Consider the following 20,942-nt stretch of genomic DNA (forward strand, 5'->3'; position numbering starts at 1 on the left):
ACCCAACACAGAGGCAATGAGCTCTTCAGCAAGAAGTGTTCAAGCCTTACTCAAATTGGACCCATCCCTCCCAAATTTTTCTCCTTGGAAGATCTACCCGTACACTGGCTGAAATGTTGAAATGTGTAGATTTTGCATGCACAACATCACAAAACATTCAACTGTTCTCAAGGTTCTGCAACGCTTTTTTGGAATGTAGCAGAAATGTGACATGTGGTTATAAAGGTTTGCAACGGAAGGAACCTAATACTGAGGGTTCTGGAAGATTGTCTCATTTGACTAGTGGTGGAAAAAGAAATGCATGAGTGGATTGTCCAACATGCATTTGGAAAATTAGACTCCTTATCCAATCTCCCTCACCCCTCCCACATCCCCCTTTTAAAAGAAGACTTTTTCCTAAAAGCTCTCCTGATCCTAGCTTTTAGAATAGAAATTGACGTCATTTTTAGCAGATTATATGACCATTCACATCCTTTAAACTTTGAGGCTGATTTAAAATATCCCACTTCCTGTTTAGGAGGGGGAGGGGCTCAAATTGCAAAAAAAAATAAAAATAATTTGCTTTTTAAAGAATGATCTACAGTAAAGCCTGATTAACTGGAATCTAGCTAACTGGAAACCTCAGCTGCATGCTCTTGCTCCCTTCCATTTTTAGCAAAAAAGAAACAAAGAGAAAACCTCACATCAGAAATGTAAAATGGTTTTACTTCCAGGGTAGTTTGAATTGTCTTGCTTAGTCTCCATCCTCCTGCAACTTCCACATCTATGACGACCAAACAATAAGAGTTGATCTTCACAGAAAAGGCCATCAAGCAATCAATATAAATGATAACCAAGGAAAGATTCAATCAGGTCTTCTACCTTAAGACTTTCAGGCAGGAAAGTGGCTCAGGAGTCTAGCAAAGATATTCACTCATCACGCATGAAACAAAACTTTCCTTCTTGGCCCCACTGTTCATTAAGAAAGTCATATAATTCATCAAAACAAAACAAACAAAACAAAAACCTCACTACCAAGCATTCCAGTTAGTCAAGATTTGACTGTATATTCCTTTCCGTGGCAACTTGCCCCCAGGTGAGATTTCCATCCATTTCGTGATAAATTCCAACAGACACATTTTCCCCCCTTCATCAACTGTGTGTGAAGAAAGGGTGGAGGCAGGTTCCCCTGGGATGGATTCTAATGTTCTAATGAAATGATGGCTCCTACGAATTCCACATTTGAGTGATCACTAATTTCCTTAATGCACAAGAGACCCTAAACTAAGCTTCAAAGCTTGACTGAGGTGTTCCCTATTGTGTGTAAATAATGCTTTAAAAACCATGTGTCACAACGCAGTGGCTGGTGGTGCCCTGGACTCTCTGAGGGCTTCGCCCTGTCTCGGCATGTTTCAAGGGACTATGGTAGATGTACGGCAGTGATGTGAGTCTATGTGCAGCATTGTGGGTGCAGTGGTTTGCCTTCTTTCAGAAACGCATACTTCCCACTCATTTGACTTTGCCAAAGATGGTATAGCAGACATTTGACATAGCAGAAAACATCACGAAGTCCATATAACTTTTTTTAATCTGAGGAGGGAGGAGATGGGGAGTTGGAAAAATAACAATTAAAAAAGCCAGACTCTAAGCCCTGTTAAATTTAGTTTGGGGATCTTGTTTCATTGAATGGGTCCATGGCCCTTTGGTGCAATAAATTTTGACTGCACTAAGGCCTGCGGCTTGATTGTGGGAGTTGCTGAAATTCTATTGGTACAATTTTCCAGTTTGTCTCTAGGGTTGCTTGGTCCCCAGTCTGCAAGTATTAGAGCCAGTCTTAATGGATGGCTGTGGTCCTCTGGTGAAAGAAGAAAATAAAATGTTAAATTCTGGTGTCTTACACAAGAAAATGTGAAAATGGGACCAAAGAATGTCTCTTGTTTTTGGACTAAAAAGCATGTGGTTTCTACTATGTAAAGAACCTAAAAACATCTTTGATTGCCTTTAATTACAACACCCACCAAAATATGCTGCACATGTTTCTATTGGGCACAATAGGTATGCCTGGATTTGTAAGTTTTTCTCCAAGGCAGCTCAGTGCAATACAGCCCATGGAGACCATACCAGCATTAAACCACTCTCCTCCATTACAACACCAGGATAGTTTAAAGTAGCAGTTTGTAAGCACTCTCCACCCTGCCCCTCAGCCCAGCAAAGAAGCTACCGAACCTGCGTTTCAAATCCTCATGAAGGCTATTACTGTCCTGCTAGTGCCTTTTTCGAGAATGGTCAACTTCTGGAGTAGTTTGGCTTAAATGAGAATGCTTCACTTTTTACTCATGCCTGTAGCTGGTGCATGAAGAAGACATAGAGGGGTTTCCCTTTTTGGTGCTAGATGGCTTGTTCTCTCTTCTATTTTCCTGCATTCATTTCACTATGCTTCTTTTACTTTTTGTCTCTGTGGACAAAGGTTTGTACATCAACTCTGGATGTATGGTGACTGTTTGGAAGTACCGATATATTATCTAATTCAAATCACTCTAGAGGCGACGCAAAGACCATCACTCTTGGCCAACCACCAATCCTTTATGTCCTTCATGGAGATTTGGAAATGTTAGTTCCACATGTGTTAGGAAAATATATATATATATATTTCACAGGGATCTTTGCATGATGGTTTGTAAAAACTTGGTTGAGGATGTTTTCTTGATGACAGTGTGTTGCTGTGGTGTGATGTGCACACTCTACTTGGCAGTCTTGTTTTGTGTCTGTCTGCCAGTATGTTTTTCTGTGTGTTTTGTGTCTCCAGATATAACCACATCACTAAAATAGAACTAAATGTCCTCCAGCTACCTTAGTCCTTGTCCGAAATCCAAACTAAACCACAAAACAAACCAAAACAAGAACAACCTTGTGGGCAAAGATTGCAGTCCATTGCAATGGACTCGATTGGAAGTGAAATGTTGAGTAGCTGAGGCATGGTGGTGGCCAACTGTTTGGGTCTGGATTATGATATATCGGTATTCTCTAATGCCTCGACTTAAAACTCATTCGCTTGGTTTGATTCTTCTCTTGAAGAAGTGACAATTGTTGAGAGCTTGCTCCTCTACCCCTGTGCCTTGTCACTCACCCTCTCTTTTGCATAGGCTTAAATCAAGTGATGCTTACAAAAAAGCCTGGGGCAATAATCAGGATGGAGTGGTGGCCAGCCAGCCTGCTCGTGTAGTGGACGAACGGGAGCAGATGGCCATCAGTGGCGGCTTCATCCGCAGGTGAGCCTCATGCAGCATGCACTGTAGCGGTTCTCTATTGTCAAGTACAAACAACTCCAAAACTGAATGGTTTTCTAAAAATAACCATTTTGTTGCTCATTAATCTACATACCTGTTGAGTGTTCTTTTCTAAGCCTTCCCTGGACCTTGCCTGGGTGGGGTGATCCAAGATGGCCCCATTCACTTGTCTGGTGATTGACTGGGGCTGTTGGTGGGGCACGTCTGTTCTTCTCCATGTGGCCTCTTCGGCAAGAGAGCCCAGGTTCCTTACATGGTGGTAGCAGCATTCCAAGGGGACAAGCCTCAGTGCACTTATCAAACCTTTGCTTGCTTAACTTGTATTTGCCAGTTTCATTAGACAAAGCAAGTCACATGACCACATCCAGACTCAATGTGGCAGTAGGTGCAAGTCACATTCCATGAGTTTAATTGAATAGAGCTTATAAAAGAGACTACTTACAGAGGGGTGGGCAGGACTAATAGCAAGGAATGGTGAAGCACTTCTGAGCTAGCAATAGCAGGAAGCTGTTACCACCATAGTCCTGGGGGACAGGAGAAGGAATGATTGCCAGAACCCAGCAATAGTTACGACTGTGGGCAAGGAACTATCATAGAGAAATACAGCCACTACCAAAGCTAACAGGGAGTGAAAGAGGGAAATAAATGCTTAACCTCTCACTCCTCTTGCCCTGCAGTTTCATTGGCCATTAGCCAAAGCCTACTGAAAGCCAGAGGGTAAGAGAAACTGGGTGATACAGTCATGAGGTCAGCTCCTGAGAGCACAGAGCAAAGAAGGTCCAAGAATGGATTTCGAGTGAAAATAGAGAATAATTAGCTTCTTATTAATGATTTATTTTGAAACCTAGAATCAAAAGACAACTTAAATATCTATTTTTAAAAGTTCAAATTATGACTCAGGGGCATTTCCTTAAAAAAAAAAAAACTCAAGTTACACACATCAGTCAATTCAGAACTCATCTCTCCCTTTACTTCCAGGGAAAGTAGACCAAGGGTTCTTAAGCCTGGCTGTACATTAGAATCACCAGGGGAGACTTTGTTTCTTTTAATAGCAGTATTTGGGCCCAACCCACACCAATTGAACCAGAATCTCTTGAAGTGAGACACAAGCACCTGTGGCCCATTAAATCTCCTCAGGTGATTCTGATATGCACTCAGGGCCAAGCACCATCGAACTAGAAGTATCTCTTAGCTGTTGATGATCATTTAAATAGACTTCTTCCCTACAGGAAAGAGCTAGAAAGTTCTCCTTTAATTATTTAATTTTCTCTGGCCTGGGCTGCCTTTGAAACCATAATGAGCCAGTCTACATTGGGAGTCACCATGGGGGAAGGATTTTAACCCTTCTGAATATATTTTAACTCAATACCATATATACTAGGGAAATTCTGAAATAAGTACCTCCTTAACTTTCAAGTTGGACTGTGAAAAAATGTAATGTGTGTTGTGAGTCAGCTCCTTCCTCCCATTCCCACTTCATTCAACCTGAAACAATATTCTTTTGTCAAAGTTTTTGAGTCTGAAATCACCTATGCACCATGCCACTAAGAAACCTATGGTATTAACATATGAGCAAATAAAAATCATCTTGAACAAGTGTCTCTCCTTGGAGTTCCTGGGAGCAAGCAGGGTTAAGGGACAGACTGTAATTATCATTACTCTTACCATTGGTGTCAATCTCAAGGGTGAAAAGAGATGAGCACAGAGACTCTGACTTAGCACAATAAGCTTTTTATTGTATTCTTAATTTGAGTCTTAGAAATTTTGAGACTTAATTTCAGTTTAGAAATATTAAGAATATTCTTAGAAATAAGAATACCATTTCTGTCTAATTCCATCTTCATGCTCTGACCTAAAGTCTTTTCAAACAAAATGTTTTCATTCTTAAACAATAAAAATTGAAATAAACACATGAAGGGGAAACGACATAATTGAAGGAGTGAGAAAATAGATAAATTAATCTATTTAATATACCTTCTTTAAGAATAGAAATTCAAGGGTTCAAAATGCAATTTTAAACTTTTTTTTTTTTAAGTGTATGAAAGCTAAAATGTGTTTTTGTACTGGATGGAGATTAAAGATAGATAAAGTTGACATGCAGAGGACTACAGGTTTCCAGTATGCTTTCGGTCCTTGGTATTCAATATGTTTTCCACCCTCTGTCTTCTAAAACTTGCTCTTTGGATCCCAGGGTAACAAATGATGCCCGAGAAAATGAAATGGATGAAAACCTGGAGCAGGTGAGCGGCATCATCGGGAACCTCCGTCACATGGCCCTGGATATGGGCAATGAGATCGATACACAGAATCGCCAGATCGACAGGATCATGGAGAAGGTGAGCACAAGGCAGTCAGCAAGTCGCTACTGCGAGTTACTTCTGAAATGACCATCAGGAAGTGTGAAGGGCATAACAAGATCCTCAAAACACAACCTTGGATTCAGGTGCACTGATAGCTGGAAATGTTTTTCATTTTCCAAGAGAAAAATATAGAACTCAGCAACAGAATTGGAGTGAAAATAAGAGGGTCAAATTTAATCCAGCAAATATTCTCAAAGGCTCCTGTCAGCCAGGCATTGTGCTAGGCACTGTGGGCCACATACACATGAGAAAGACACCACCCCTACTGCCAAGAAATTCACAGCCTGTGGGAGGCAACGAGCCTCCAGATGAATTTTTCTATCACTCAAAATATAATTCAGTAAGAGATCCACAGATAAAATGCTAAACAAGGTTAGATAAGGAAAGATCTCAAGAAGCAAAGTTCGGGAAAATCTCAGAATAAGTTGACTTTGAATTGAATCTTGAAGGATGGTTAGTATTAATAGTTTGTCAAGTGGAGGTGGTGAAGGGATAGAATCAGAAAATGGGGGAAGAATGGTCAGTTTAGCCAGGACATGATTATGAGCTTTGTTTTTATAAATGCCAAAGCTTTAACGATAATTCAAAAATATCCAGGTTCCATTTCCATTTTAACAGTTCACATCCCCAGAACTAAAAATAGGGAATTTTATATGATGAAATTGAGTTTACACAAGGACACCAGACTTGGCTCTAAGATCCACCATGTCAACGTGGGCCATAAGAAAGACTGGAGGGAGTAGACTGGGAAGGGGTGTGTGTGGGGGCTTAAAATTAGAAGAGATTGGAAAGAAACACTGGAAAGTTCCTATAAAGAGACCTAGGGCACCAAAACCTGATATTCTACGACACAGAATTCATAATTCATATTTCCATGTTTCATGCCCTTTCCTCAATCAGTAGGGTCTTGAATATTGATTACAAACTCTTATGTCCAAATGCTAAAAAGGAGAAATAGAGGCATTATAGATTTAATGATAATTGTACATCTATAATCTACTCCATGTGGATAACTTATGTTGTGTGTTTATTCCCTGGGAGATGTTGAAGTTCTTTGTCTGATATCCTGAATTTTCTTAACATAATTCATTCCATTTTGGTGAGCAGAGAAGGATGCTTTTAAGACTTTTAGAATCATAAATCTAAATAGTAGTTTCTTGGTATGCAAGCAGCCTCCAATGACTTGAAAAAGGAATAAATAGGCATAAAGGGAACACTTTGTCCTGTTGTGTTGTACATACTCCATGTTAAAAACATCTGATTGCATATTTTGCCTGATCAATATGAGCTATGCAAACTTTAGTGTTGGTTGGCAAAATACTCGTGCTTTGCTTACTTTTGCAAGTAACGGCATGCTTATCATTGTTAAGAAGGCTTTCACATGATAAAGCTTTTAATGCTGTGTAAATCAATAGATACTAGAATAATATTGAGAGTTTCAAAACTCACTAGAGCCAACACAAGCTGACCTAACCCATTACGGCCCAGAATAATGAACTAAGAAATCATTGCTGAGCTGCCCTCCAACAGAAAAACGATTTGAAAAAAAACAGGAAGTATTCATTTTCTATTAATGGACCCACTTTACTTGCAGATGCAGCTAGATAATGCATCAAAGCCAATTAGGGTTCCAGAAGGAGAGTCTTTACTAATAGAAGGGTCAAACTCTTATTGACAGAGTTGAACTTTAAGCAAGAAAATGTGTTCTTGGAAAGGCAAGTGGCATCTTGATTCTGCCACTTTGCATTTCTAGTTCTCATCTTTAAGGAGAAGGTTTTCTTCTAGGCCCAGTGTACTATAAAGACAGAGACATATACAGTTACAAGGTTTAATCAGAAGCCAGGCAGGTGGGATGGGTAATGACTATTTCAATTTGTATCATTCCTTGAGTGCGGAATCACTGAAGTGGGTGAAGGGTCTAATTGCCTTTGAATAATTAGTTTACAGTCAACACTTTAAATAGCCCCCTTTTTTTCAGAATCAAAATCCACATATGATTTAAATAGAGCCCACTTCAACCCAGCATTGCCCCAAATGATCATGTCGCATGAACTGCACAATTATTAATAGATTTCTACCTTTTCATTGAAGTTCTCATTTCTGATAACAGGAAACAGTATGCAGAAGTGTCCTGCATATCTAAGATGTAGTTACAATCACACTGTAGGAGTAGGGAGAGTCTTGTGATGTTTCTATCATAGTCTCTCCTGACTCCAACAGCAACCTTTACCCAGCTCTATCAATCATGATCTTTTCTCATCACTTGGATCAAGAGTGAAGTTTTGGGAGTCCTTAACAATGAGATTTTCAATACATCCTCATGGATTGTCAAGAAATTACTTTATTTAAAAATCTAGTTTTCCACTTAAGGGTATTTATATATAAATATATATATTATGTATATATTTATATATAAATATATTTATAAATATATTTATATAAATATAAATAACTAACCTTATATATAAATAAATAACTATATATAAATAACCATATATATAAATAAACAACCATATATAGATATGCCTTCTAAGGTTAAAACATAATTTTTTCAGAAAACTTACTGAATTGGAAGCAAGCCCACATCAGAGGGTTTATGGGAACTGTTGCTAAGGAAATACCTTAGCAATGTTCAAACTTCGATTTAAAGTTATCAGTGGTAAGTTAGGCATGCAGTCCCAGCTACTCCAGAGGCTGAGGCGGGAGAATTCCTTGTGCCCAGGAGTTCCAGGCTGCAGTGAGCTATGATCGTGCCACTGCACTCACACTCCAGCCTGGGCAACAGAGCAAGATCCCATCTCTAATAAGCAAATATATAAATAAAAATAAAGTTGTCAGTGGTAGATGACAGGCACACGTTGGAATACAGTGAGGCTGATGCTTTAGCAGTCCTCATGTTCTTCTGTCAGTGAGAAAACACAGCATTTGAGAGCTAAGACTTTGAGTTCTAATAGGGTTTTGCCATTCACCAGCTCTGTGACCTGGTTGCCTCACCTGAAGGATAGTAAGAGAACCATTCAGACCTAGGATCAGAACAGGCTGGAAGTCTGAACTGGGTCCTAAAAGTTACCTGGCATGGTCTGAAGTTGAGATTCCCAGAGTGTTCAGAAGATGGGCTGAACAGCTCCTTCTAACCTTTTACTGACTCTCTGGTGGTCATCCTGGCCTTCTCACAAGGACAAACATGTAACATATGTTGGGCACTCCAGCAAATTTAGAATTTTCTAAATTGAAACATAAGAACTGGAATGGGACAGCCATCATAAATAAAGTCCTACAGCATATAAGTAGGGTGATCATAGGGGCATTCTCCAAATACCAGGAAAACATCTGCAAGGAGATTCCAGACTTTTTTTTTTTTTTCCTAAAAGGAGCTAATTCTTTTATATAATAAAGGGGCAGTACTTCCTGTGTCAAATATTGCCTGGGGTGGAATTTTCATATGCTTCAGAAGTAAGTTAGGTGGAAATCACAGATGCTCATTGAACATAAGTCTGTTTCAGCTCCTCCCTCATCGTGGTACACAGAAATACAAAGCTCCTCCCAGATCCTTTGATGATATCCAGAGTAACCTCATGCTGTACTTCAAATATCCCCAAGTGAAGGCTCCTCAGTGCATTCTTGTACAGGAGATCCTAGAATGTTTGTGCTCAGAAATGCCATCATTTTTAAATGAATTATTTTTCTCATTTGAGCTTTTCAAAGCGTTTGGTCTGGCAACATATTAATTCAATCTACAGGAACATTTCACATTGCTCTGATCCTGTAATTTTCCTTTGCACTGAAGTGTCATTATTTCTGATACCATTTGTAGCTGGAAAAGGAGGGCTTAAGAACCAAGTAAAATTGGAGAGATTATCCATTTTCCAGTTGAGAAACCTAAGGCCAAAAATATGAGTCTGCAGTTCAAAACAATCAAAATCAATGCCCTATCTTACTATGTAAATACCGATTTTAAAAGACAAATCTCAGTTATCCAAACAGATGGCAGAGAACCATTGCCAGGTAATTCAAAGTTGTGATTAATGTAGAAATATGTTTATTTTAAGTTTGCAAATTTCTATTTGAACATGGATAATTCTAATGTCCTGAGAATTCACAATATGAACTGAATACAGAAGACTCAGCTCAGTAGAAATAGGGAAGTACAGCACTGCAATAGGTACAAAGTTGGTAATCATTGAGTGATACTGGTTGAGAGAAAAACAGTTCTGATTCCCCACACTGCCTGGCAACCTCCTCCTCTTCTTCCCAGGCTTTAGAAGGATAGACAGCATTACCAGTCAGGGAAGGACAAAAGAACAGCCTCAACGGAATCGTTGTCTTCACCTCTGCTTGCTGATGCATTTCTCTTAGTGGTGAAGGGAATCATTTATTTTCTGGAGTTTAAAGATTTATGCTGGTAGCAGCCCTTGGTTACATGCTGCATTTACTGCAAACGTAACCCAAGCAGTAAAGAGATCAACCAAGAGATTAAAGCCAGCCAATTACAAAATCATGGTAAATGTGCACCTGTTAAAGACAAGACAGTTATGAAACTCATAGAAATGAGTCTTCAGAAATGCACTTAAAAACTATTAAGCATCTCAGAAGCAAGCCCAAGTTTTCACACAGTAACAATAATAGCAAGATAAACTAATGAACCCTTCATTTTGCAAAACATTATTCCAAGCACATTACGTATATAAACTCATTTGATCTCGACAAATTGAATAGTAAGTGATGAATAGTGTAGATTCTGACTCCAGGTTGCTAGCATTCAGACTCTGGTTTCTCCATTTATTAGTACTAAGACCTCAGACAAATTTTCCAGATCCTTTATGCCTGCTTTTCTCATCTGGAAAAGGGAGATAATAATAGTAGACACTTTATAGTTGATGTTATTAATCTTGATATTGTCAAAGTTTAATGAGCGGAACAAAGTACAGTTGACCTTTGAACAACATGGGGATTTAGGGTGTCAACCCCCATGCAGCTGAAAATTCTTTGACTCCCCAAAATTTAACTACTCATAGCCTACTGTTGACCGGAAGCATTAATGACATAAAAAGTCCATTGACATCTATGTTTTATGTATTATTTACTATATTCTTATCATAAAGTAAGCTGGATAAAAGAAAATGTTATTAAGAAAATCATAAGGAAGATAAAATACATTTATAATACTATACTGTATTTATTGATACCATCAGTTTATACCATTTGTTTACAAGATGAATCATCAGTCTGAAATCTTCAGAACACATTAAGCAATTCAACTTTTTCTTGAAATGTCGTGACTTTTTTTGCTTTTTGGTAGCACTGCTAGCATCACTGGTGGCACTCTGTATGGATGCCATGATGTTGTTCAAGGTTTACTGTATTGGGCTAAACATGATTTTTTAAAAATGTGAAACTGCAAGAGATCACTTTTTACTGCACTATGCAATTTACTGGAGAGATGGTGAGGATGATTAGCATCACAGAGCATTTTAAATGGATGTTCACAACACTTGAGTTCACCACAATAGCAGGAGGTGGCTATGACATTATTAGAGTAGTACAGTATGGACTACAGTTAATTTTATACAATTATGATTTAATACTGCATCTTTACATTTCTCTCAACTGCAAATAGTCCCATGCATAGTCTATGTTTGTTTAAGTCTCATAAATTTTAACTTTTCATAGTATATTTGTATGTATTTTATGGTAGTAGATAATAGACTAGACTAGTATCTACATATATTTTATGCATTCATGATGTGGCTAATATTTTCTTAATTTTCTTAATATTTCTAAGTAACACATTCATCTCCAAGTTTGCCTTAATTGTTGCAAATCTCCAAAGGATTTTCCAATATATTTATTGAAAAAAATCCTGGCCAGGCACAATGGCACACGCCTGTAACCTCAGCATTTTGGGAGGCTGAGGAGAGAGGACTGCTTGAGCCCAGGAGTTTGAGACCAGCCTGGGCAGCATAGTGAGACCTCATCTATACAAAAAATAGAAAAATTAGCCAGGCATGGTGGCATGCACCTGTGGTCTTAGCTATTTAGGAGGCTGAGATGGGAGGATCACTTGAGCCCAGGCAGTTGAGGGTGCAGTCAGCCATGATCACACCACTGCTCTCCAGCCTGGGCATCAGAGCAAGACCCTGTGTCAAAGAAAGAAAGAAAGAAAGAAAGAAAGAAAGAAAGAAAGAAAGAAAGAAAGAAAGAAAGAAAGAAATCCATGTAAAAGTGGATCCACACCATTCAAACCCATGATGTCCAAGGGTCCACTGTACATGCTCATGCTCATTAACAATATTTTTATCATCCAGGTTGGAGACGAGAAAGCTGAGCCCCAAGATGTAATTTGTTCAAAGGGACGCTGCTAATAAATTAGCCATGGTTTCAATCCTACTGTATAAGAAGTGTAATTCAACTTGGTCCAACAGATGTGAATGCCTACCATAGAAGTCATTGAGTGTCTTTCTAGGATAGAAAGATAAATCATATATAAGCCTCTGCTCTCTGGTAGGGAAAATTATTGAAAATGAAAATTAAGCTTCTACCATCACATTCAAGTACAGCCATAGCTGTCATTCTGGGAAGACAAAAGAAAGGATGGCCCATGCTGACCAAGGAGGTTTTTAGTGGTTTCCCCCAAGAGGAAGTATTGGACCTGGACCCAGAAGGGTGAATGGATTTTTAAGGGGTAACCTGAGTTCTGTTTCTTTTCCCCCTTTTCTAGGCTGATTCCAACAAAACCAGAATTGATGAGGCCAACCAACGTGCAACAAAGATGCTGGGAAGTGGTTAAATGTGTCCACCCGTGTTCTCCTCTGAATGCTATCGGGCAAGATAGCTCCTTCATGCTTTTCTCATGGTATTATCTAGTAGGTCTGCACACATAACACACATCAGTCCACCCCCATTGTGAATGTTGTCCTGTGTCATCTGTCAGCTTCCCAACAATACTTTGTGTCTTTTGTTCTCTCTGGGTCTCTTTCTTTCCAAAGGTTGTATATAGTGGTCATTTGGTGGCTCTAACTCCTTGATGTCTTGAGTTTCATTTTTCCTTTTCTCTCCTCGGTGGCATTTGCTGAATAACAACAATTTAGGAATGCTCAATGTGCTGTTGATTCTTTCAATCCACAGTATTGTTCTTGTAAAACTGTGACATTCCACAGAGCTACTGCCACAGTCCTTTGAGTGTCAGGCTCTGAATCTCTCAAAATGTGCCGTCTTCGGTTCCTCATGGCTGTTATCTGTCTTTATGATTTCATGATTAGACAATGTGGAATTACATAACAGGCATTGCACTAAAAGTGATGTGATTTATGCATTTATGCATGAGAACTAAATAGATTTTTAGATTCCTACTTAAACAAAAACTTTCCATGACAGTAGCATACTGATGAAACAACACACACACACATAAAACAACAGCAACAACAACAGAACAACAACAAAGCATGCTCAGTATTGAGACACTGTCAAGATTAAGTTATACCAGCAAAAGTGCAGTAGTGTCACTTTTTTCCTGTCAATATATAGAGACTTCTAAATCATAATCATCCTTTTTTTAAAAAAAAGAATTTTAAAAAAGATGGATTTGACACACTCACCATTTAATCATTTCCAGCAAAATATATGTTTGGCTGAAATTATGTTAAATGGATGTAATATAGGGTTTGTTTGCTGCTTTTGATGGCTACGTTTTGGAGAAAGCAATCTTGCTGTGAAACAGTGTGGATGTAAATTTTATAAGGCTGACTCTTACTAACCACCATTTCCCCTGTGGTTTGTTATCAGTACAATTCTTTGTTGCTTAATCTAGAGCTATGCACACCAAATTGCTGAGATGTTTAGTAGCTGATAAAGAAACCTTTTAAAAAATAATATAAATGAATGAAATATAAACTGTGAGATAAATATCATTATAGCATGTAATATTAAATTCCTCCTGTCTCCTCTGTCAGTTTGTGAAGTGATTGACATTTTGTAGCTAGTTTAAAATTATTAAAAATTATAGACTCCAGATGATCTGCTTTAATTTCTTCATGGACTCGCCTGATTTTGCACTCACATGAGAAGAGAAAGCCTGGCTACCCTATCCCAGCTACTACAAATCAGTTCTGTGTGCCAAAGACAGTGTGGGGGAAAAGATAAGATTTAAGCATGATTCCAGTGGCAACAGACAACTTGGCTTGGTTCTCACAACCTGCTCTAGAATTACCTCGTGAATTCAGTGTTGACTAAGGAAGAAAATGTAGTTATCCAGAAGACATAGAAAAAAAATTATAGGAAAAATATCTATGGAACCCAGGCATGGCCCTACGTAGATTCAGGTATATCTGGTGTCTATCAACTCCAATCTTCCTTCCTTTCCACAAAATCTCCACCATCTAAAATTGAGGGCTTCACTACCACACCACCACTGACTCCCTGTTTTTTTTAAACAGCTTTACTGACTCACTATAAAATTCACCCATTTAAATATATAATTAAATTTTTTGTATATTCACAGAGATATGCAATCTAATTTTAGAACATCTTTATCACTGCCACCAAAATATCCCATACCTATTAGCAATCACTCCCATCTCACTTCTCCCAGCTCTAGGAAACTACTGGTTTCCTAGTTATCTCTATAGATTTGCCTATACATTTCATATAAATGGCATCATACAACATGTGGTCCTCGGGAACTGGCTTCTTTCACTTAGCATAATGTTTTCAAGGTTCCTCCATGTTGTATCGCAGATCAGTACTTCATTCTTTTATTGCCAAATAATATTCTATTGTATGCGTAGATACTATTTTGTTTATCCATTCATCAGGTTATGAATATTTGCATTGTTTCTGCTTTTTGACTATTTTTTTTTTTTTTGAGACAGAATCTTGCTCTATCGCTCAGGCTGGAGTGCAGTGGCATGATCTCGGCTCACTACAACCTCCGCCTCCTGGTTCAAGCGATTCTCCTTCCTCAGCCTCCCAAGTAGCTGGGATTACAGGCGCCTGTCACCATACCCAGCTATTTTTTTTTTTTTTGTATTTTTAGTAGACATGGTTTCACCATGTTGGCCAGGCTGGTCTCAAACTCCTGACCTCAGGTGATCCACCTGCCTTGGCCTCCCAAAGTGCTAGGATTACAGGTGTGAGCCACCGTGCCCAGCCACTTTTTGACTATTACGAATAATGCTGCTATGAACATTGATGTAAAAGTTTTGTGTAGACATAAGATTTTTTATTCACTTGCCCCACAGTTTTACCAACATCATTGCCTGTCCCACCACAACCACCACTAACACCACCACCACCATCACCTCCACCACCATCACCTCCACCATCACTATCCCTACTCCTACTAACACCAACACTGTTTCAATTACCACCACCTTACCTTTCCACTGGCTCTACCACCTCCACACCATCTTAACCAGCATGCCCATTACCTCCACCCTTATTACCATTATAATCACCATCATCACCTCTATCGCCACTGTCGCTCCCACTGCCACCATCACTACCACCACTTGACCACCACCATCTCTTCTGCCAGCATCATCATCATCACTTCCATCACCTCTGCCACCTCCTCCACCTCTCTCTACATCCCCATGGTATCAATGCAGATACATTCATCCTGGTTGCCTTGGTTGACTGTCAGATAATTTTATCCAGAAAAACATCTCTGGAGGTTTGGTGAGAGCAATTAAGGAGCAAGAACAGTGATGACAGTAAATATGTGTAGTTCTTTAACCTTTTCATAAGCCTGAGAACAGGCTCTGTAAGTAGCCAGAGGCTTTTGGAAGTTACTGTAAGGAACGGTAGTAACAACAAACTTATTCCTTAAAATTAAGGTAGTAGAAAGGATGCTAGAAGATGGGAAAAGTAAATATATTTACTGCATATGTCAAAGCTGCCAAGGGGTCAAATACGGGCTACATTTGAAAATTCTGTTCCAGACTCCATCTGTTCTTAGCCAGATGAGTGAGTGCATTTCCACATTGTTTGAATAATTAAAACCTTTCACTGGATACACGAAAAGTAAGATGCAGGCATTTTGCTTTAAGGCCTGTCACATGATTCTTTCTGAAGCATATTTCTTTTGGTGATTGAGATTATCCAACCACAGCTTGTATGCAGTCATCTCCATTAGGCTAGAGGGAGACCTATGCCCCAGGGATGAATCAGCTCTGGGTAATGCGCTAACTCAGAAAGTACATTAGAAATGAAATGATTAGGGCAATGTGGAACACTGTGAAAACTCAATCTTCTACCTCCCTTGTACTTGGCACTGGCAGAGGACCCTTCTACAAAAGACCAGAAGGTGAAGGGTGGCCTCAGATCCCTGTAACAGAGTCCTTTTCTCTTGTCAGACTCTCATTTCTATTTCTGTTACACTTCTTCCACATCCTCCTACAGCCACTGCTTTCACCAACTTTCCCCAATCTCTGTTTCACTAATTCATTAATAAATTGATGATTGCATTGAACAAGAAAAGGAAAGAAAATTCATATTTTGTGATCATCTTTCTAGTACATGCCAGGCACTGTGCTAAGTGCTTCATTTATGTTGACTCATTAAACTCTTTTAAAAAAAGAGCTTGGCAATTTGGCAAAACCAGCATTATTAGCCCCGTTTTGCAGATGAAGAAACTGATAGTTTATTTGAGCAAGCTCTCTCAGCTAATAAGTGATATGGGTGTGATTTAAGCCAAATGTGTGTGACTTTGAAGTTTTAGAGAGTCCTGGAATATACATTTCAGGAATGCACCTCTGTCAATTCAGCCAGCCAAGAAACTCCTAGAGACATTTGGTTCAACAAGGAGAAGCAAAGAAAGATGGATGTCATAGCAGAAGGTCCTGGTGAACCTACCTTTCATTCACTCACTCATTTAAGAAATATTTATTGAGCTTCCATTGTATATCAAGCCTTATTCTGCATATTGGGAAAACAGCAATAGGAGAAACAAAAAGCAAACACACAAAGCAGGGAAAATTCCTTGCATTAACTGAACTTACACTCAATCTACAAAGACAGAGATTAACAATATATAAAGTACATGGAATGGTAAATGTTGTAGAGAAATGCAACACAATGAAGGGGGTGCGGAGCATAAGAGGTAGGAGAGAGGGTGTATCTTAGTCCACTTGTGCTGCTATAACCAAATACCATAGACTGGGTAATTCATAAATAAAAGAAATTTATTTCTCGCAGTTCTGAAGACTGTGAAGTCCAAGATCGAGGTACCAGCATTGGATGTCTGGTAAGGGCTGCTCTCTGTGCTTCAAAGATGGTACCTTGTTGCTGCATTCTCTGGAGGGGACAAACTCTGTGTCCTCACATGGAAGAAGGTAGGACAAAAGGGACTAAGCTAGTTCTCTCCAGCCCTGTTAAAAGGCACTAGTTCATTCATGAGAGTGAAGCTCTCATGACTTTATCACTCCCCAAAAGCCCCCATTTCTTAATACCACCACAATGGGGTTTAGGTTTCAACACATGAATTTTGGAGGGGACACTTTCAATTCACAGCCAGGTGTTACTGTAAAATAGAATGATCAGGGAAGACCTTACCAATAAAGTGAAGTTTAGTCAGGGAATTCTTCAAGATTTAGAGTAATTAAAATAGGTCCAGGGTGACCCACTGGAGAAGCAGAGGCTGAAAGTGATGAAATGAAAGTACAAATTGCCTCTATCTTTTTATTTAATAATAGTGGAGTACCTCCTCTGCTACTCAGTACTCATGTTAAGTATTTCCTACATATGCTAGAATAAAGTTCCAAACCCTTGGCCCAGTGAGCAAGGAAGCAAGTTCAGATAATGAGACAAGTGGTATGCAAGGAATGAATGTCAAGTCAAATTTTCTTAGAAGAGTAGAAGGTGTTGACCTCATGGTCCAAGATTTAGGTCTTCATACAATCCTCCACTTACTAATTTACCTTCAAACATGTTTGCTGTGTACCTACCTCAGGTTATTTAAGTTTTGGAAACTCAAGTCTGTCTCTTAGAATGTAGGAAATAAGAAAACCAAGGAAAAGTGAACCATTATCAAGGCATTTAACTGTAGTACCCGCAGCTCTCCCCTGGATGAGTTGCCAACACTCTCAGTTGTCTCACTGTTCTGGAGGGGCAATCCCAGACAGGATGCCTCCAGCTAGTGTTCGTTTACCCACCATTACACAATCCTTGGCTCCTCTAGCCTCTTGCCACAACACAGCTTCAAGACCATTCTATTCAGGGGGTTGACTGCCTTGAGTTTATGATCCTATCTCCATAAAGAAATCAGAAAAATTTGGCCCGTAATCCTCCTACCAGACCCTTCTGATGCCTTGCCCACATCCTCCAAGCACACACTTCTGTTCATAAAAGGCTGTTGTCAGTGAAGAATCATGTAATTCTCTGCCTTGAGGAAGCGATAGCCAGAACACTGAAGTTTTAATGGCCTTGCAAGCAGTCATCAAAAATGGATGAGGTTGGATGAGTGGATACCCCAGCTTCTTTGACCCTAGGTTGGGATAACTCCAAGGTGTGTGTTCTGCATTGTCTCCCAGAGTTCCCCAGCTGAATCAATGTCTAATTGCTCATGTGATAACTCACCTGATAATTATCAATCGCTTTACCGGCTATCTGCTTTTCTCTGTCTCTTTTCCACCTTTCCTACCTTTTTTTTTTTTCTGGAATCTCTTCTCAAATAAACTACTTGCCCAAAAAACCTTGTCTCAGGGTCTGCTTCAGAGAGTCCTACTAAGACATCACCTTCACAAGATTCATGTCAGCTCCTAAGCATCTCCCCCAAAACACTGCTGTAGAGAAATGTGCTGCCTTCCATCTACTTCACAGCACTTTTTGGATCCATCATGATTCAGTGAAATGCCCCTCGGCATTCTTTGGTGCTGAGCAAGAAGCTGCATGCAAAGTAATACCAAAATGATTGCCTACACCTACTGCCCTTCACCATGAAATTTAGCCTTTGTCCTCAGGTATCACTACACCCTCCCCAAACAAGGGTTGGAGAAATGAAAGTTAATAGTAAAAGGCAATGTGCTGCCTCCCACAAACTTGCACACTAAAGGGTAGCATAGACATGCTCTGGAAAGAGAATTCAATCAGGAGTCTTGATTAAGACTTCCCTGAGTTTTAGTCTATGGATAAGCAAAATGGACATCATGATGCTTGCCTTACCGATTCCACAGGGTGGTTGGGAATATCAATGGGGATAATGTTCATTAAATTGCCTTGTAAATCTTCCATAACACTAAGATGATGATTAAGGTGAAAGGAAACACAATCAGCACCATCAGGGTCAGAAACAGGCCTATCTTGCTACTTTCAATTAGAAAATTCACTCATCACATGTACGTGCATAGGTTGTACTCACTGGACTTCATCTTAGGTTTAAGTAAATTAATTTCACATCAAATATGTTTCATACCTTTCTCGAGTCTACCACTAAACTGCCCAAGTATCTCCATGTTCCCAATTATAGCCGTAGGGGTACTGAATTTTTCACCATTAAAACTCAGTCTCTGACCATTACCCAAAAGTCATCAAGGTCAAGGGCATTAATACTGTTTTCTCTATTGTTCCTGTCCAGAAAATAGGAATAATTCCCCAAATGTTACTATGAGCCCAAACAACTTTTACACTCTACAGTTCTATCTTCCTGTTACCTATTGTTATCATTTTTGCCAGTACTCTTAATGATAATAAGGGAAGCCAGGCAAAAAATTCAAGGAATATGGTAGAGGCGATGAACTTCTGTTATCAGTTAGCTGCTACTAGGTAACAAACTGCCCCAAAACATAGTGTCTTAAAAAAATAAATACTTATTTAGCTTGCAATTCTGTAGTTTGGCATTTGGGGATAAGCTTGGCTGGCAGTTCTTCTGGTCTCTGCTGGACTCCTCATGTGATTGTGGTCAGCTACAGCCCACTGGGTAGTTCAGCTTCTGGGAGTTGGCCAGCTATTGGCTGAGGCTCCTTCTCTACGAAGTCTCTCATTCTCCAGCAGGGAGCCAAGGTTTGTTCTTATGACAAAGTCAGGAGTCCAAGAAAGAGATTGGAAGCATGCAAGTTATCTTGAGGGCTAAGCTTTTCACCTCTGACATGTCCTGTTGGCCAAAGCAAGTCACGAGACCCTTCTAGATCCAAGAAACAGAGAAATATGCTCTGCCTCTTGTTGAAAAATTCTTCAGTCACATTGCAAAGAGTGTGCATATGGAGAGTGGTAATAGTATGCCTGTCTTTGCAATCAATCTGCTACAACCTCAAAGAGGTGTATGGAATTCTTCTCTCCTCTTTGACCCTAGACTCTTACAAAAACAAAAAGTTAAGGTGAACTCTCAGTGTGTCTTAGAGCGAACACATGCCAATATTCTTCCCCTTTAGTGGTATTCAAAAGAAAAATCACGGGGCTTAGTGGTCTGGCAGCCCAAAGGAGGATTTGAGAACCATGAGCAGAGTGATTGTAGGTAGGGCTGAGGGTGGCTGCTGACAGCCTGTTGATAAGACTGACCTTAATCCTGAAACAACAAAACTAATCCCTCCTATTCAAAGCAACAGGGTTTCAGCCACATCATTAACCCCTAAATACCCAGAATTTGAAAGAAAACATTTCAAAATGTACAAATAAAACTGGATCCTCAATTAGCACTTGACAAACACCCTTATTCTGGACACTTCTGTGGTTTTTTTTTTTTTTCCTTTCTATCTTTTATTTGTTGCTATTTTGTGGGAATTTGCACTGAAATTTCGGGAGGAAAGGGGTCTTTCTTCTATTTTCCTTTCCTCTCCACCTTTTCTGTACAAAAATACAGTGTTCTCTTTACTAAGGGTACAAAAACGACTGATTACTCAGGGTTGAAAAAGAAATTATGTGTGTCAGAGACAGCTTAAGTATACACAAGATGTATCCTGGGTGTCTGGGGGTGTAGGGGTGTGGGAGGTGGCTGCTATCTTCCGAGGAACTGTTGTACTTCTTTAAATGAACCGTGACAACCGCCAGTTTAGGAAAGATGAGGCAAGTGCTAATGGTGTGTGTTTTTAAACATCCAGAGGCTGTGGAGATAGAAAGCCCTAGAGACCTAAATCTGTACTTTCATTTGTTATTAAAGGCAAAACTCCAAATCAGACCAAACAGACTCTCCAAGGGGCTAGAGCTTTTATACCGCTCCACTAAAAATTCACTTTGTTTTCCACACGGATCGATTTGGCCATGACAATGGCCCATTTAAATTTCTACTCTCAGAGCTTTCACTTATATACATTAAATGCAAATTGCCTGCTCAGCGCTGAGAATAATTAGCTGTTCTTCAGTCAAGATATCTCTTCTAACTATCTCA

At 39.5% G+C, this 20,942-nt stretch overlaps 1 protein-coding gene across 4 annotated transcripts in view; it reads left to right on the forward strand.

Moving 5' to 3' along the window:
• Positions 1-13,634, forward strand: part of LOC105481524 (synaptosome associated protein 25) — an 87,722-nt gene extending 74,088 nt beyond the window's left edge. For all 4 annotated transcript variants that reach the window (XM_011741161.3, XM_011741158.2, XM_011741159.3 and 1 more), the window contains exons 6-8: positions 3,123-3,248; positions 5,458-5,602; positions 12,345-13,634. In XM_011741161.3, the coding sequence (XP_011739463.1) occupies positions 3,123-3,248; positions 5,458-5,602; positions 12,345-12,413 (340 nt within the window). In that variant the 3' untranslated portion in view covers positions 12,414-13,634. The remainder of the gene's footprint in view (positions 1-3,122; positions 3,249-5,457; positions 5,603-12,344) is intronic.
• The last annotated feature ends 7,308 nt before the right edge of the window (positions 13,635-20,942 follow it).

The sequence above is a fragment of the Macaca nemestrina genome, chromosome 15 (assembly GCF_043159975.1).
Source record: "Macaca nemestrina isolate mMacNem1 chromosome 15, mMacNem.hap1, whole genome shotgun sequence".
Taxonomy (NCBI): domain Eukaryota; kingdom Metazoa; phylum Chordata; class Mammalia; order Primates; family Cercopithecidae; genus Macaca; species Macaca nemestrina.